This window comes from Conger conger, chromosome 18 (assembly GCF_963514075.1).
Source record: "Conger conger chromosome 18, fConCon1.1, whole genome shotgun sequence".
In the NCBI taxonomy this organism is placed as follows: domain Eukaryota; kingdom Metazoa; phylum Chordata; class Actinopteri; order Anguilliformes; family Congridae; genus Conger; species Conger conger.
In genome coordinates this window covers 7,806,092-7,823,869 of record NC_083777.1, presented here as the reverse complement: position 1 = coordinate 7,823,869, position 17,778 = coordinate 7,806,092, and the positions used below count along the sequence as shown (strand labels likewise).

The window sequence follows — 17,778 nt, the reverse complement described above, 5'->3', positions numbered from 1 at the left end:
CTCCAGTGGAGTTAATTCATAGGAATCCGTTCTGTGCAGTTTTACGTCAACTGTCTGCTTAAGGAATGAGGAATTGAGTTGACCCTTCAGTGATATAACTGCTTCTTAAATTTTGTATACATACTATGACATAAAAAGCTACTCACACGGATCATAACAATTTTAAGAGGTACATGTCTATGTTAATATAATCAGGTTACATTGATTATATTAACTCTAGAACAGTCGTTGCATGCATGCATTTGAAATGTGTCGCTAATTAGTTGTTATTTTTCTTGAAATAAACAAATTCTATTAGTTCGAAATAAAAGTAATTCTATTATGTTTAATATTCTCAATGCTCGTCGGAACCAATAGTGAGAAAATCTGTTTCCGAGTCGAGATATTTTGAACGTGTTTCCCCTGGAGGACAAAAATAGAGAGCGGACATTTCCTGTATCAAATCGTTTCCATGTGATTTTTTGCTTCTATGGAGAAACTTTGAACTGGCGGGCGAATATATAACATTTCCTACACGAGAGGTGAGATTGAAGCTCAAGCAAGGTAAAAATAGGTATAAGCAGCTACTGCTAGCCAATTAGATCAGTACTGCATAACTACCTGACACTGACTAACTAGCTAGCTAACTTATGTCAGTATCGCAGGCATGACGTTTCGAATCAGAAGAATTAAGTTGACATTCGGAAACAACACGAATTCAACATTTTATATCGAACGTGTAATTTTCTAGTAGGTCTACTCAGTTTATTCTGTTTAACCATTTCGGAAATGAACTTGACATTTCATCCTACTCACCAATCAAGTCAAGCAGCCAGCCAAGTGAGTTGCTTGCTTGGACGTTTTGTGTAAAATAATGTCAAATCAATTTGTGATGTAGGTACACGAACAACGTGCCGCCGCTGTTATGGATGTCCTGAGAAGACCTGCTGTTATGGAGGATGCGGTGACCTACCGGCTGTTTCTGGTTGTACCTGATCTATCGGAGGAGCAAAAGCGAGAACAGACCTTGCAGGCTATGGCACAGGAGATCATGGCAGAGGTTGCCCCGCTGCTCATTCAGTATATCTGGCAAAACCAGCCATTCAGTTTAAAGTACTACCCTGAGAAAGGTAACGCAACACCCTGAAAACTTTTGTATTCTGAATTTCCACCCAGCTATCTTTCAACATCGGTGGAGTACAATGTGTTCTGTTGCTTAGCAATAGTTCTGTATGCATACTTTTCTTGCGATTGGAGGTTCACATAAAGAATAATTTTGTTGCTTTTATATTCTAGTTCTGTCAGTAAATCATATTTTCAGAATCAGAATCTCTTTAATCGCCAAGTAGTTTTCACATACAAGGAATTTGCTGTGGTTTGTAGGTGCATGCAGACAACATAAAGAATAATATTAAAAATAGAAACAGATATAAAAATAAGTAGAATGTAAATATAAAAATAAATCTTTACAATTCAAGAGGATTCTGAAGCAGGGTATGTGAAATATTATTAAAGTGCAAAATCTAAAATCTATGGGGGCGGATTGAAGTCTATAAGAGTCTGATTTTATGGTGTGTCCCAACAAGACATTCTGACATTTCAATTCACAGCATGTGTAAAGCTCAAATCCTCCTTAAAATGTAGGAAAAATGGAAAGCAGAGGTTTTGAAATGCTGTTATTCTTTTGCTGCCTGTAGGTGGTGTTCCAGCACACATTGGAGGATACACACAGTTTGGGGACAATGTGGAGGATGAGTGGTTCATCGTATACCTCTTACAGCGAATCACACGCACCTTCCCCAAGCTGGCAGCCAGGTACAGCCACGCTAATGCTGTGAGGCCGCAGAGCACCTGCTTAACCAAACCCAGGGTTCACAGTTTTCACTGCTTGAGGCAGATTCAATTTGAGGAGTGCTCTAGAAATGGTCATGTCTCTGTCAAGAAATTTACACTGACAACAGATAGTTAAACCTTTTTTTATTCAGACTGTAGGATAATTCATATCTGGCATTTTAATAACTTTTCCTGGAATAAGGCTAAACTCCCAAAAATATTACAGCATGAGGATAACCCCTTATTGCTGTTTCAGGCTGTGGATGATGGTTGGTGATGAATCCCTCTGGCTTGTTGTTTTTCAGTGTGGAGGACAACGACGGCCAGTTCCTTCTAATCGAAGCAGCCGATCACCTCCCCAAGTGGCTCAACCCGGAGAGCAGTGAAAACAGGGTGCGTCCGTGTGAATGTCGTCCACCGTCAACCGGTCAAACGTTGTCTAATGGAAACGGTGGATGATATAACTGTGTTTGAAAGGCCTGGACTCTAACTCCGTGCGCTGCTCTTTGTGTCCTGTGTCAGGTGTTTCTCTTCCAAGGCGAGTTGCACATCCTGCCCGTTCCTTCGCGTGGGGTAGACATTGGCCTACCCCGAGATGTCACGCCTAGTTTGACCCAAGCCCTGGCTTTCCTCTCCACCCACAAAGAAGCATGCCTGGCCATTCATAAGATCCGTTCCTCAGTGGAAAAACGGCTCCAAGGGTAAGATCAGCAGCAGCATAGCTATGGTAGTTTCATCTGCCATAACTGAGACTAACAGATGTATTGTGAATATGTGGTTGCCCATGCCCAATTTAAAAAGTTGTAGGTTTAAATATCATGTTAGTAGATATCCCACTGAAACTAACTAATACTGAAATGGAGTTGAGTGGTTTTGAGCCCATAAAATCATGTGTCGCAGCTACAAAAGTACACTGGCCACAAGCTGGAAAAGCTCTTGTGTTAGAAGGAGGGGAAGTGGGTGTGTCCTCTCCTTACCCGGCTGTTCCGTATGCCCAGGTACCCAGAGAGGATCAGAGCTGGCCTGCACCATGCACACTGCTTTGTACCGGCGGGCATTGCAGGCGTGTTGGCCCATCGACCAGACCTCCTGGCCCCGGCTGTGTCCGCCTTTTACCTGCGAGACCCCCTGGACCTGCAGGCCTGCCGTACCTTCCAAACCTTCCCCCCGGAGACCCGAGTCCTCACCATGGTAACGTCCATTTCACACTCACCATGGTAACCGATCGCATGTTGATATTTACCATGGTAACATCCTCACAATGACCCTCTCTCTCGCACTCACCATGGTAACCGTCTTCACACTGACACTCACATTTACTACGTTAACATCCTCACTCTGACAATCACCACCGTTGCCATCCTCACACTGACATTCCCACGCACATGTCTGTTGATTAAGTGTACTATGAATCTGAGAGTGATATTCCGGCAGCATGTGCGCTCACTGATCTGGGATCAGTGAAATGGGTATCTCTACTTGCTTCTGAGGGTGGTATTCAGACAGAGCCTGTGCAGTGGTTGATCTGGGATCAGTGACAGAGGCGTTGTGTATGTGTATCTGCAGGTGACGTTCACGAGGTGCCTGTATGCTCAGCTGCTGCAGCAGCGCTTCACTCCTGACCGGCGTAGTGGCTTCACCCTGCCCGCCCCCACACACCCACAGCACCGCGCTCACGAGCTGGGCATGAAGCTGGTGAGCCCCCATAACACACACACACCACTATAACACACACACACACACACACACACACCACTATAACACACACACACACGCACACACACACCACTATAACACACACACACACACCCACAGCACCACTCCCACGAGCTGGGCATGAAGCTGGTGAGCCCCCATAACACACACACACCACTATAACACACACACACACACACACACACACCACTATAACACACACACACACGCACACACACACCACTATAACACACACACACACACCCACAGCACCACTCCCACGAGCTGGGCATAAAGCTGGTGAGCCCCCATAACACACACACACACACACACACACACCACTATAACACACACACACACACACACCACTATAACACACACACAGGCACACACACCACTATAACACACGCACATGTACACACACCACTATAACACACACACATGCACACACACCACTATAACACACACACACACACACACACACACACACACACACACACACACACGCCCCTTCTGGCTGTCTGTGACTGTTCTGGATCTTTCCAGGCCCACGGGTTCGAGATCCTGTGCTCAAAGTGCCGCCAGCCCTCCACTGAGCCGGATGCCCCAGTTAGCTGTAGTCCCCTTTGGAAAGGGTTCCTGGACAGTCTGACGAAGAACGATTATTTCAGAGTGAGACTTCTTGTTCCTCTTCCTGTTTCCTCCTTCCTGTTCCATTCCCTTTTTCCTCCTTCCTGTTCCATTCCCTGTTTCCTCCTTCCTGTTCCATTCCCTGTTTCCTCCTTCCTGTTCCATTCCCTGTTTCCTCCTTCCTGTTCCATTCCCTGTTTCCTCCTTCCTGTTCCTCTCCTTGTTTCGTCCTTCCTGTTGGCTGATGGCTCCTGTGTCTCTGGTAGGGGGAGATGGTGGGATCTGTGCGCTACAGAGAGCTGATGACTTCAGCAGAGAACTTCTTCAGGCAGTCAGTGTCCACTCCTGAGAGGTGAGTAGCGCCACCTGCTGGTGTGAGTGCTGGATAGCAGGAAGAGGTCAGCATCACACAGGCCACTCAACCTCAGAGTGTTTAGAAGCAGCATCTGATGTACTGTAGCCAGCAGGACCATTCACTAACTCTCTGTATTTGCCTGTGTGTGTGTGTGACTCCAGTGTAAGGTCTCCAGGGCAGGAGGTGCTGCAGGTTTTACAGAGCTGCCCCTTTAGCCTTGAGGAGCTCAGAAAACAGGAGGCTCACCTCCCTCCAGAGGACAGTAAGTACCAGCTGTCTGCCATTAGCCTCTGTTACTGCTCTGTACACTCAAACACAGCTGTGTGTAGGTAAACATGGATAAAACATGTGTCTACATGACTTGCCCTACAGGAAACTACAGCCATAATAATGGCGGTACAGAGCAACTGAATCTCTCCCAGCTCTGAGTCTTATTTGCAGGGACTCCATACACACAAAGCTTCCATTTTGAATGTTCAGGGTCTGCTCCCATCTGATTTTATTTTTCATTCATAGTTTTCAGTTCCTGAGCCCGCAGTCACACACAAAGCTTCAAATCTTGGTGTCCAGACTTTAAAAAGACTGGTATTAAACTCTCCTCTGCTACCGTGTACCAGGCTTTGTGATATACATGCATAACACACACCAGCTGATCAGCACATACACACCCTAAGCTTATCCTAGGTAACCGGGGGGAAAAAAATACTAAAAATTGGTGTGTGTGTGTGTGTGTGCACAGGTGACAGCTGGCTAGACATGACACCACAGGACCTTGAGCGTCTGTTGGAGGAGAGAGCAGGTCGGGGGGCGTGCAGCTCAGACCCTCACCAAGGCGACGGGACAGAGACAGCCAATCAGGAGGAGTCTGGGTACAGCCTGGTGGCGGTGACGCAGGGAATGAAGAAATTCATCAACACCGTGTCCTCGCACGAGGGAGCCGAGCTGCCCTGGTGAGTGGAGCAGAGGCTGCTGGGAGGACCATCTCCTTTGCTGTGTGCTGCTGAGAAGCACCTGTAAGGCTATCACTGCCTGCCATTTATTAAGTTCTCTTCATGCAGCATAGAAGCTGGTACTCTGTTCATCTTTACAGCAGATTGGGGAATTAAAACAGTACTTTATAGATTAAGTACGTTTGTTTGTTTGTGTGTGTGTGTGTGTGTGTGTGTGTGTGTGTGGTGCATTAACCCCTCTTTTGGTTACAGGTCCCTTTCAAATGAACCTTTCAGTTTTGATCCAAACTCCGTGGCTGCTGCATTCGACAGATTGCTAGGTAATGTCACCCTGAAGCTCACTTCTACTGGTTGTGTGCTGTCATAGCAACCATTCATATCATATTACCTGGTCTTGCGTCTGCCTAAAATTCACTCTGTTTTTGACCCTGCAGGAGGCCCAGAGCAGGAGCTGGATTCAGATGATCTTGATGATGATGATGATGATGATGATGAGGATGATGGTGATGATGATGATGAAGGTGTGGTTGAGTCTGAGGGTGGAGGTCCTGAGGGTGTACGTGCTGGAGAGGAGGGTGCAGAGGCTTTGGGAAAGCTCCAGAAATACATGGCTGAGATGGACCAGGAGCTCATGGGCACCAACATTGGACAGAGCTTCACTCAGAATGTGAGTGGGACATCAGTGTTCTCTTTTCATTCACAAGATTTTAACTGGAGCAACATCTGATACAGGAAGCCGAGTGCGTGTGGGTCATTGTAAACTCTCTCCAGCAGGGCGGCAACAGACCGGGTCCAGCAGAGTCACCGGTTCAGCCCGGGAGCAGTGAGGAAGAGGAGATCCTGCCCCTGGATGTGGATCTGAATCTGGTCACCAACCTGCTGGAGTCTCTCAGCTCCCAGGCTGGTCTGGCTGGACCTGCCTCCAACCTCCTCCAAAGCCTGGGCATCCACCTCCCGCCTAATGCAGACCGCTGAACACACACACACTTCACACACACTTCACACACACCTCACACACTCATGATCATGGGTTCATAAAGGTGTTGTATAAAGAACATGCAGTTTTGTACCAAGTGTATTTATTCTTCTGTGCCGTGATGCACATGAAAAGTTTAATAAAGCAGCTATTTTGTGATAGAAGTCCCTCATTTTGATAATTGAGAACGTTGATAATTGTGTTTAATCTCACGTTCTTTAACAGCAGCTCTGGACAACACGACGGCATGGTAAACCGTTTCTCGGTTTGCTTATGATAAGTGCTGACGTGGGCTTGCACAGAATGCCACCGACCCAAACCCCTGTGTCTCGTTCCACGTTTATAAACAGCTTTTCACAATGTCATTAATCCTTCTACGTACCCAGCGTGTTAGGGACTAATCAGAAGGACATCGTCTGATTTCAATACCTTACAACAGGTATTAAGTTTTCTCTGAACCACCTCACTTATTTTATTCCCTCTGCTTGGAGTGATTCTCAGTTCAGAAGTTCATATAATTTCATATCCCAGAGGCCAAAGTTTTTCCTGCTTTGCTCAATTTCCTTTTGGATGTCATTTATATTCATGATGATTGGTCACCGCAGGGTCCTTTAACTGGGCCAGGCCTTATGGGACAAAGATGGTATCCCCTGGCACAAGATGGCCGCTTTGGCTGGCCTGCGTATCGCTCGGTGGAGAGCGGATTGGCTCTCAGCGCGACAGCAGGCTAACGAAGGGCGAGGCCAGGTCGTAGGCTGACGTCAGCAGAGCCGCGGCCAGCGGGGCGAGGCGCAGCACGGCCGCCGCCAGCAGGAGGCGCTGCAGAGCGCCCAGCAGCAGCAGCCCCAGCAGGTACCCCAGGAACACGGCGCTGTGCCAGCTCCCGTCGCTCAGCAACCGAGGCCCGTCCGGGTGTAGCAGGCACAGGAACCCCAGCACCAGGCTCTTATTGGCCGTCAGGGCGAAGCAGACGTCCAGGAGGGACGTGTCCTCTTCCTCCTCGCCCGCCTTCGCCAGCCAGGCGAGGGAGATGCTCTGCAGGAGCAGGCTGAGGGGGCTGTAGACCACGCCCAGAGCCTGCGGCATGGCGACCCCCTTCATTCCTAAAATGGAGGAGGCGTGAGAGAACTCATGAATCTTAGCAGGGAGAGGACTGACAATTCATGCACTTACCAGAGCACAGATTCAGAGGAGCTGAAATGAGAGGGAATTCAGGAGGGCGTCACTGTGAGGTACAGATATTCCTGCAGTGTTTTCTACAACCGGACCCCACTGTAATAAATTGTGTGCTAATATATCTGCTTTTTTTTTTACTGGCACCATTAAGACAAACTCATTCATTTCATAGTTTTTTTTCCAGTAATAAATATGTTAAGGTAAAAGGCCCTTTTTCATTAATTTTATTAGCTAGGATTACTGCATGAGATGCTCGTAATGTTCTTGCTCACAGCGCTTATGTCCCGGCTCTTCTGCTGACCCAAAACTCTCCTTTCTCATAAACTGAACACTTACAAAATGGAGAACCAGCTTAGTCACACAACATCCTCAGTGCAGTGCTGAAAATTCAGGGCACAAGTCAAACCCAAGACCAGGACATCATGTGATGATGAAGGTGACAATGGTGCATTGTGGGTATCTGTGATGATGAGGGGGACCGTGGTGTATTGTCGGTAATTGTGACAGTAAAGGGGACAATGCATTGTGGGTTCCTGTGATGATGAAGGGGACAGTGGTGCATTATGGGTACCGGTGATTCTGAAAAGGACAGTGGTGCATTGTGGGTACCGGTGTTTCTGAAGTGGACAGTGGTGCATTGTGGGTACAGGTGTTTCTGAAGGGGACAGTGGTGCATTGTGGTTACCTGTAAGGGTGACAGATATGAGCGTAATGGTGAACAGCAGGAAGGTGGTGTGTCTGGATGGCACTGGCAGGCCCAGGATGTGGCTCCAGCCCACACAGAGCAGAGGGAGCAGGCTCCAGAGGAGGGGGTACAGCCCATAGGAGGCTCCCACCACAGCCCACAGCCCCAGCACTGACTGAACGGAGTCACAGATAGAGGGCACCAGCAGACGCTCAGCCAGTTGCAGGGAGCATGGAGACAGGGTCACACACCCACACGTGTGGAGAGACTGTAGAAGCAGCAAGGTCACCAGGACCTGTGGGGACATGTCACATAGCCGCACGCACGCACACACACACATACACACACACACATACAAGCACATATACACACGGATACACACACACACACGTATATTTATTTGTGTATACAGACATAGATGCACATGCATTCATGTAATGTACAAACATACACTGTACACATACAGTAAATACATACAGTATAATGTATACATGTATATTACATGTACATAGAAGCACACGCATGGACACAAATACACGTGCACGTACGCACTAGGCTTTGGACCTTGTACAGGGAAGATCTGGTCCTAAACCTTTAGCATTCTGGGTTTCTCTAGGTTTTACTTCTCCAATTATCACCAAAAAGATAAGAGCATACTGAGCTAACTGATGAATCTTATGGGCCACTTTAATGGGTTACTTAACAGAAAATGCAGAAGTATTGCTGTTCTTAACCCTTTCGGCATCCATGCTGGAGAGCTTTATATTCATTGTACTGACTAGCAATACAGGGCGGCACGGATGGTGCAGTGGGTAGCACTGCTGCCTCACAGCAAGGAGGTCCTGGGTTCGAATCCCCGTAGGCCGGGGCCTCTCTGTGCAGAGTTTGCATGTTCTCCCCGTGTCTGCGTGGGTTTCCTCCGGGTACTCCGGTTTCCTCCCACAGTCCAAAGACATGCACGTTAGGCTGATTGGAGAGTCTAAATTGCCCATAGGTATGAGTGTATGAGTCTATGAGTGTATGAGTGTATGAGTGTGTGAGTGAATGGTGTGTGTGCCCTGCGATAGACTGGCGACCTGTCCAGGGTGTATTCCTGCCTTTCGCCCAATGTATGCTGGGATAGGCTCCAGCCCCCCTGCGACCCTGATCAGGATAAGCGGGTTCAGATAATGGATGGATGGATGGATGGATGGATGACTAGCAATACAATAAATTACAATACATTACATTACATTACATTACTGCCATTTGGCAGACGCTCTTATCCAGAGCGACGTACAGTTGATTAGACTAAGCAGGAGACAATCCTCCCCTGGAGCAATGCAGGGTTAAGGGCCTTGCTCAAGGGCCCAATGGCTGTGCGGATCTTTTTGTGGCTACACTGGGATTAAAACCCCATACCTTGCCTGTCCCAATCATTTACCTTAACCCCTATGCTACAGGACGCCCAATATCATTTCTTTTCTAAATATTTTGCCATTTGCTCAGCTACATCAGCCTTTCTATCCCAATTGAAAAAAAAATTAGGTACAGTTTACATATGAAAATGTATCAACAATGAAAAAGGTCATAGATACTAATCTTCTTTAAGCACACTGCTTCCATATCCTTTTGCCAGTATTGTATATTCAGGAAATAAGATATGTAATTGTGAGTCAATCTGGATAACACATTGAAATACAATTAATTAATTGGAATATTTCTCCCATTTTAGTATAACAAGAAAGAAAGAACTATAAGATTAGACTATTTGAAGGCCCATCAACATTTAAATCAAAAAATGTAAAAGTATGTTTCATCGCATGTATATGATTGTATACATATTGTATACAGATTGTATATGCTCATATGCAGATTAGGAAAATGTGGACTTGGTACAGGGAGTCATGAAGCCATGACCTGCTGTTCAGGCATAGTGTCATGATGATGTCAATCATAAAGAATGTCAAAATAAAGAAAAGACATAGCTGTAGTCCCCTCAACAACAGAGATCTACTCCCAAAATGTCCCAGTTCCTTACTTCTCAGAAGACGTGCTTATGTCAGTCAGTGACATCATATTACATGTTTATCTTTGATGGAGAAGACAGCATGGAACCACATGTGTGCCTACAGCACAGGTGAAATGAGCCCACTTGTATTCTTTAGTCTTAACTTGTCAGGACATGTATACCTACATAACCTGTACTCTACACATGCAGTACACTATTGTAAAATCCAATCATTTCATACCACAGAAACTGCAGTCCTGCACATGATGTAGAATCTGATATTGTTGGTGTGTTTCAGGACAGAAGTTCTTAATGTATGCTACTGATCGGTTAAAGAGTCCACATCTGTTTTCTTGGGCTTAAATTGCCTGCTGCTTGAAAGAAAACCAAAAAAAAAACATTGAAACATGTAGGGACAGCACCCCTCCAGGACTGGAGTTAAACCTGCAGACACTGCGGCCCTCCAGGACTAGAATTTGAGACCCTGGCTGTGCCTTGTCCTTACTGACACTGATCTTACCTGAGCAAATGTGAGGGACACCATGTACGGACATCGGTACTGAGTGATGAAGAGGCGAGACAGAAAGCTGTAGAGCGCACCGGTCCCAGAGTAGATCACCAGAGCCAGCAGTGCAGCCAGGGGGGCCAGAGATCGCCAGGAGTCAGGCCACAGTACACTCAACACTGAGGGCCACTTCAGCTTCAGCCAACCAGGGCTGTGGGAAGGATAACCAGGCCATTACATCACAATTCTGAGAATACAATAGTAATTATAATAATAATATTGATAACCATGTTTGCCGCCTGGACTGAATAACAGTAAACGTTGTATGGCAGCCAATCACCATTGGTGTGTGAGTGTGTGTATGAATGGATGAACAAGAAGCATCAATTGTACAGCACTTTGGATAAATGCGCTGTTTAAATTCCAACCATTTACCATTTACCATTTACCATTTACCATTTACCATTTACATACCTAGAAACAGGCTGTAGTAGATAAACCAGATGAGGAAAGCAAGAACACAATACAGTAGCATTGTGTGTATTAGGAGGGATTCATATGAATAAGAGCACTGATTGGAGAGAGTACATACCATGTGTTTAGAAGACTTGTCTTCTGTCGGGGGAGGAAGGAGGGCTGTTGGGAGTCCGGTCTCCACCCCAGTGTTCTCCCCTCTCTTGGCATCATGTTTGGGTTGGCCCTCAGGCCCTCTGTAGGGGGTCTCGTTCAGGGCTGGGTCTGGTTTCCGACCTGCTGCAAGCCCTCTTGGGTTCGATCATTCTGCTTTAATGTGGAGCCATGTCTGTCCGCCGGAGGTTCTGCTTCACTTCGCACTTGAAGGATAAGATGTGCTGTAAACTGAAGCAGTGTGTGTGTGTGTGTGTGTGTGGGGAGGGGGCAGGATAGACTTTGACCCTCAGTCACAACTCCTCCACTACCAAGGGAACCACTAATCTATGGCATGCAATTGCATTAAAATACCCACCATAGTAGATACTGACAGCTCATCCATAGTGTTCCGTTTTAAACTGAACAAAATTATTAAATGTGAGACTGACAGTGTACATAAATGATTAAACATTCACTCACCTGGACCATCTTCTTCAGATAAACTGACTTTATGTTCCATAGGCTGCATTTCTTCTTCAGCTATGTTTTCAGCCATTCTCTCGCTCTAGCATGCTTTTAAACTGTAGGTGTGAAATTATTAATGAGTCAGTTTCACTGGAATGTACAATTGCAGAGAAAAGCCACCTGTTAATGATTACACTCAAAAGGGGTAATACTAGGGAAGTAATGTTCTTGTGCCACCAGGTCTCTTTACTTTGGGTTACTCAGTAATAGCATCATATACTACTGCTTGGATATATTTGTCTATTTTTCTATCTATCTCTCGCTAAATCTCTCAAACACCTTACATTATTACATTATTGGCATTTTGGCAGACGCTCTTATCCAGTACAGTTGATTAGACTAAGCAGGAGACAATCCTCCCCTGGAGCAATGCAGGGTTGCAGGCCTTGCTCAAGGGCCCAACGGCTGTGCAGATCTTATTGTGGCTACACCAGGATTAGAACCCGCAACCTTGGGTGTCCCACAGTCATTTACCTTAACCACTACGCTATAGGCCGCACCTGCGCAAAAGATTTCAGTGAAGGTATTGGTCTACATACTGTAACTAAGCCATATGGTACTTCTTAAATACATTAATCAGAATCAGGTGTACAAAGGCAGTGGAAATTTGGTGCACCATCTTTTGTAGGTTTGTTCCATTAAGTAATTTACCCTTTTGGGGGTCTGATTCTGATTCGGTCTGATTAACCAACATAATAAAAAAGCAAAAACCGTTATAGAGTTCTCCATATGAGCGACACTAACACCAAAGTGGAAGACTACACAGAAGAGCCACTCAGCAGGCTGTTGGGTCTCTGGTGTTCAAGGCAAGGATGTGGTGTCTATCTGTATGTGTGTGTAACTGTGTGTTCGTCCTCTTCTGAATTGCTGCTGTGAGGAGAAGATTGCGCCTTCCGAATGTGTGTTGTCCAGGTGAGTGTGCTGTTGGCAGTACTGTTGCATAGCCTGTACTGATCAATACACAGAATGAGGTATCGTATATCACTGTGCCAGTGAATGACAGTGTCTTTGTAGAGTGAGAATAGTTGTATGGCGTGGTAGTCTAACATACCAGTTAGAGAACTGCGCTAGAAGGAGTTTGCAGGTTTGATTCCCAGGTCTTCGCCTGGGGGCACTGCCACAGAACTCTTGAGTGTGGTTCTTCACCTGAATTTCTTCAAGGAGTATCCAGCTGTGTACATTGATTTTGGGCCAGATAGTCAGTCACAGATTATGTAAATCTCATCCTAAACTAAATTCAATTATGAATGGAGATTCTCCATACAAAACTAAATCTAGTCCAGGACTAAGCTTAAATATTATCTGCGAAACCGGCCTTGTATGTGAAGATATAAGTGTAAGTAGCTCTGGAAAACATGTATGCCAAATTCCCTCATATGTATTAGAGGGCATCACTCTGTAGACATAGCACTGTGACTGCTTATGGTAGTATGGAGCTATGTAAACGACATCTTACCTTCAGAGTAGGACATTGTCAGGTCGCACCCTTCAGCGTTCCCCAGAACTCCTGGCAGTCTACAAACAGCGCCCCCTACAAGGAAGCTTAGGGCACTGCGAATAACTCTCATTATCCAGCCCTGCTACCTGCGTTCTCCCTTACTCAGGGTAGACTACCCCACCCTATCTGAGCCACCACCACACTGAGACCTTTTTCATTATCTTGCAAATAATATCAGAAAAGGGTGGAAACACTAATTTAACATATTTAATTATCTCAGCTTAATAACAACAGCAGCACTTTCTTATTATTTGTATTTCATAGATAAAAGATTCCACTTAATCTCAGACTTTCAATAAGTCTTCAGTTTACTTGTAATGGTCAAAGTTTAGAATTACCTCTCATTGTCTGTGAAAGACAGGCCTGACTGATTTCAGCAGCTCTCTGCCACTGAAGCTGGAGAGCCCGTAGTGCACTGGTACTTTGTGTTCTGACTGTAAACAAAGACGTATTTAACCTGTAAAAAATATATCAGGTGCACAATGTTGAAGTAGCAGACTAAAAAACACCTGATTTAATATCTGTAATATTAACATTTAATTGCAAAATTACAAAGAAGTTACCATTGCTGAGCAATGTCTTTGGACTTCTGGTCACCCTTTTTTGGAATTGTGTTTCCAAAGGATCACACTCACAATAAATTATTCTTAGATCTGAATAAAGTGTAACATTAACATACACTTGTGATGACAGTATGTTCTAGTTTTTTTTTTGGCTGTCAACCTTTAATACTGTTGAACCTGAAGCCATATTTCCCACAATGCAACACAACATTCCAAACACAGCATCAAATACTGGAGCCTTTTGCTGACATTTGGAAGAGAAAAACAAGTGCGCAGATAGAAATGAAGACAGACACTCAGTAACATCATTAAATTGTTTCCTGAAGCATTTTAAATCCCAGCCTTAAACCAACTGCAGACATGTACAAGCCTGTGAACTACGAGAGCTCTTTGCCTGTCACTGATGTTTCTCAAGCCTAAAATCCTGACAAATCTTCGATTTTGAAGTGATAGATCTTATTAGGCAGTGCCAGTGGGCTATACAGAGGGACCCTTTTTGAAATTAAGTTTGTAATCTTTATGAAACTGAAATTCTCTTAATAATTTCTCTGATTTTTTTGCTACTGGAAAAGTGCAAATGTGCTCCCTCTGTCTGGCACTGAGGAGTCAGTAACATTATCTCTGTGCCTCCGCCATCTGACTGTCTCTGATTACATTTCTTGTCAAACCAAGAAGGATGGCTCTGCCTGTCATGTTTCTAGTGTTATATTCTTGGCAGCCAAATGCTTTCAGACAAGACTGAAAACAGGGATCTCCAATGGTCATCAATTGTGTTGAATTCAGAATTCACAGTACACTCCACCTAACTGGTAACAGATGGTTTGTTTCTGACTCCAAACCCAAAGTTCAATGCTAGAGCAGTTACTTCACACATAGATGGAAAATAATATTTTAGGCATTGTCAAAATGTGAACCTAGAGGATGCTAAACCACACATTCCATTGCCACTGTCGGTTTGGGCTTTTGATGAGACCTGTGACATGATTTCACATTTAACGGCACACTGCAGGAAAAGCAGTATAGTTTGCACCGTGCATTTGGACTCCTGGGCTATATAAATGCAATGTGACAGAATGAAATACGATTTCACAGAATGGCTGAACAGATTATCACTAATCAGGAGAGCTCTCAAGCACAGGACTCATATCCCATCAGCCGGGGCCCTGCCGCCTGCTGTGTTATTTCAGTTCACTGACCCTTCAAACTCAAAATTACCTGCGCCCATTTTGTTGCCTTTGATGAAAATGAGGTCATCCTGTCTGGGTTGTTTCGCATATTGTGCAGCTTAGATCCAATCCTTAATTGCTGTCCAACCCAGTTGACAGTTTATTTACACTCTGACTGAATAAAATGTCTGCCAATGGCATACCATGGAGAGACCCACAATGCACTGGGATGCACTTTTGCGTGGCATTTATACCCCCGCCCCAACACTCATCACCACCCCACTGAGGCGTTTTTTGTCCAAGCTCCTTATCACATCACCACAGCTCTTACTAATTGACACTGACAGCTCTGCATATGGTTTTGATAATGACGCCTGTAATAAACTCTATTTGTGTTTTATAAAATATTCTGAAATATCTCAGCAGTTATGGGATTTATCTTCTGGTAGTATCATGCCGAACTCCATCTCTGGTGAACCTGCATATCAATCATAAAGAGGGAAAAACCCACACTGGTTTGCTAATCTACTGTATATTCACACTTACAAGCACACACTTATTTGCACAGACACACACACACACGCACACACACACACACAAGCACACACTGACGCAGAAACGAGAGATATGCACTGGGCACACACTGTAGTAATAGATTGAAAAGTGTGTTAAATCACCGATGGGTCAGAAACAAACATCTGGCCCTGGAGGACCCGTGTGCTAGCTTTTGTAACAGACAATCTCTTGATCAATCACTGTAATGTTGTTTAAAACAGGTGTTCTTTCAGAAAACCCATCTCCTTAAACCCATCTCAACAGCATAGACGTGCGACTCTGATTTACTTTCAGGGACCAGGTGTCAACACTTGACAATTTGGACCTCACATATTTTCAGCCAGTCTGTCTGTATTTTTTTAAATGTAGCCTTCCACCTAACAAATCATTTGCCACATTACTGAAGGTGAAAGCATTAGTTAATTTGATTGATGAACAGGCCTGGGACATGAACATGGTCATTATTCCTCATGGCAAGCATAGCTATTTCACATATAATACGACACACAGTACAACAAATCCTTCAATAGCCTTTAAGAGACATTAAAATTGTGCAATTAAGATTGAGTAACTGCTCGGAACAATAAATTCTGGTGTTGCAATACAGGCTGGAATGAAGAGCAGCACACACGGGGGGGGGGGGGTTCTGAAATCGCTTTTAAGAACCAGAAATCATTTAGGCCAGTGATCAAAGTAAAATTTATCTCATTTCACGATTCAAGACTTAATTCATAGGCAATAAATCTTGGAAATATGATGAAACGTGTGAAATATAGGTGACACAGGCTACTTCCGTTACACAGACGCACAGGAGAGGGATCATAGTCGTGTGCTGCTGGTAAAAATGGGGGAAAGGCTGCATGTACAGTATTAAATAATATAATGATCTATATTTTATTTTAAAACCACAGGTGCCAAAATTATTGGCACCCCTAGTAATTATTGTAAATAAAAATACGATTTTACTTTAATTTTGTCAAAAGGAACTATATTGTGACATTCCATCACATCCAGGGGCACTATTTGAGATCAATGGCACAATTAATTCAACAAAGTACTGTACCAGGAAATCTTGGCAGAAAATCTGTTTGCCTGTGCTAGAAAGCGTCTTGGTCGTAGGTAGATTGTGAATTATTAAAACAGGGGTGCCAATAATTGTGGAACCTCTTATTAGGGGAAATACATTTTTTTATTTGAAAAATGTAAGACTTCAGTTGATTTTTAATAAAGGGCACTACGTTAAGCATGTTAGAAAATAAAGCATTTGTAAATAACTATTTCTTTAAGCACCCAGATGACTCAGTAGAGAGAGAGAGATGTGTGAGAGACCCGCACAACAATAAGACAGAGAGAACTCTGACATCTGCAGCTGTACATTATACCTCAGTCCTTGATTATTTAACTGAAGCGATTGTTTGGACAGGAAGTCAGCTGACTGCCACAGCTGTAATTCAGCTGGTCATTAAAAAGCAGCAGAAAGGGTCTCTCTGGGAACAGGATGAGACTCCATCTTTAACCCTGCCACTCATCCTCTTCCCTTCATCCCCTGCCCACTCACAGGAGAAGGTACGATGAAGATAATGTATATTTAGCATACCCTGCGCAGGGATGCACATCCATCCTATAGAAGAGACAGCGGAGATCCTGTCCACCCAAGGCAAGGTTAAAAACACCCGCGGGGGGTGTTGAGTGTGCAAGCCTGGAATCGGCTTCCGCCAATTGTATGCCAAATGTGTAGCCAATGTCTGTTTTTAATGGTAAATCATTTAATGCTGAAAGGGTGGGGTTCTGTATACACAAGCATGGCACAGGTAGGGCACTGGAAGGATAGAATGTTAAAATGTTCAAAATTAGAAGGGGGAAGTTTATATCCATAGCTTATCCAATAAATACACCACCAAAGTGTGAGATGATATAATACAATGTAATAATATGTAATAAAATATATAATAAAATGATATAATGTTTTACTAATTCAAGTTATGTTATTTTTATGGTTTTAGGTTAGATTTTTAAACGTAAATATTTATTACCTTTGTGCTTGTTACAGATTCCATCTGTATGGATTTATAATTTGTACTTTGGGCC

General features: G+C 44.5%; 1 protein-coding gene across 4 annotated transcripts; it reads left to right on the top strand.

The window, feature by feature from the left end:
* The first annotated feature begins 6 nt into the window (after positions 1-6).
* Positions 7-6,576, top strand: ecd (ecdysoneless homolog (Drosophila)). Of its 4 annotated transcripts, XM_061228912.1 has the most exons (15): positions 7-169; positions 476-521; positions 878-1,109; positions 1,677-1,794; positions 2,118-2,205; positions 2,335-2,513; positions 2,811-3,003; positions 3,379-3,507; positions 4,054-4,179; positions 4,404-4,489; positions 4,654-4,754; positions 5,232-5,442; positions 5,695-5,762; positions 5,877-6,109; positions 6,217-6,576. In XM_061228912.1, the coding sequence occupies exons 3-15, from the start codon at positions 905-907 to the stop codon at positions 6,415-6,417; spliced, it is 1,938 nt and encodes a 645-aa protein (XP_061084896.1). In that variant the 5' UTR covers positions 7-169; positions 476-521; positions 878-904; the 3' UTR covers positions 6,418-6,576. The 4 variants fall into 4 exon arrangements, with proteins under 4 accessions (XP_061084896.1, XP_061084897.1, XP_061084895.1 ...); XM_061228913.1 differs by lacking the exon at positions 476-521; XM_061228911.1 differs by lacking the exon at positions 7-169 and having other exon boundaries at positions 385-521.
* The last annotated feature ends 11,202 nt before the right edge of the window (positions 6,577-17,778 follow it).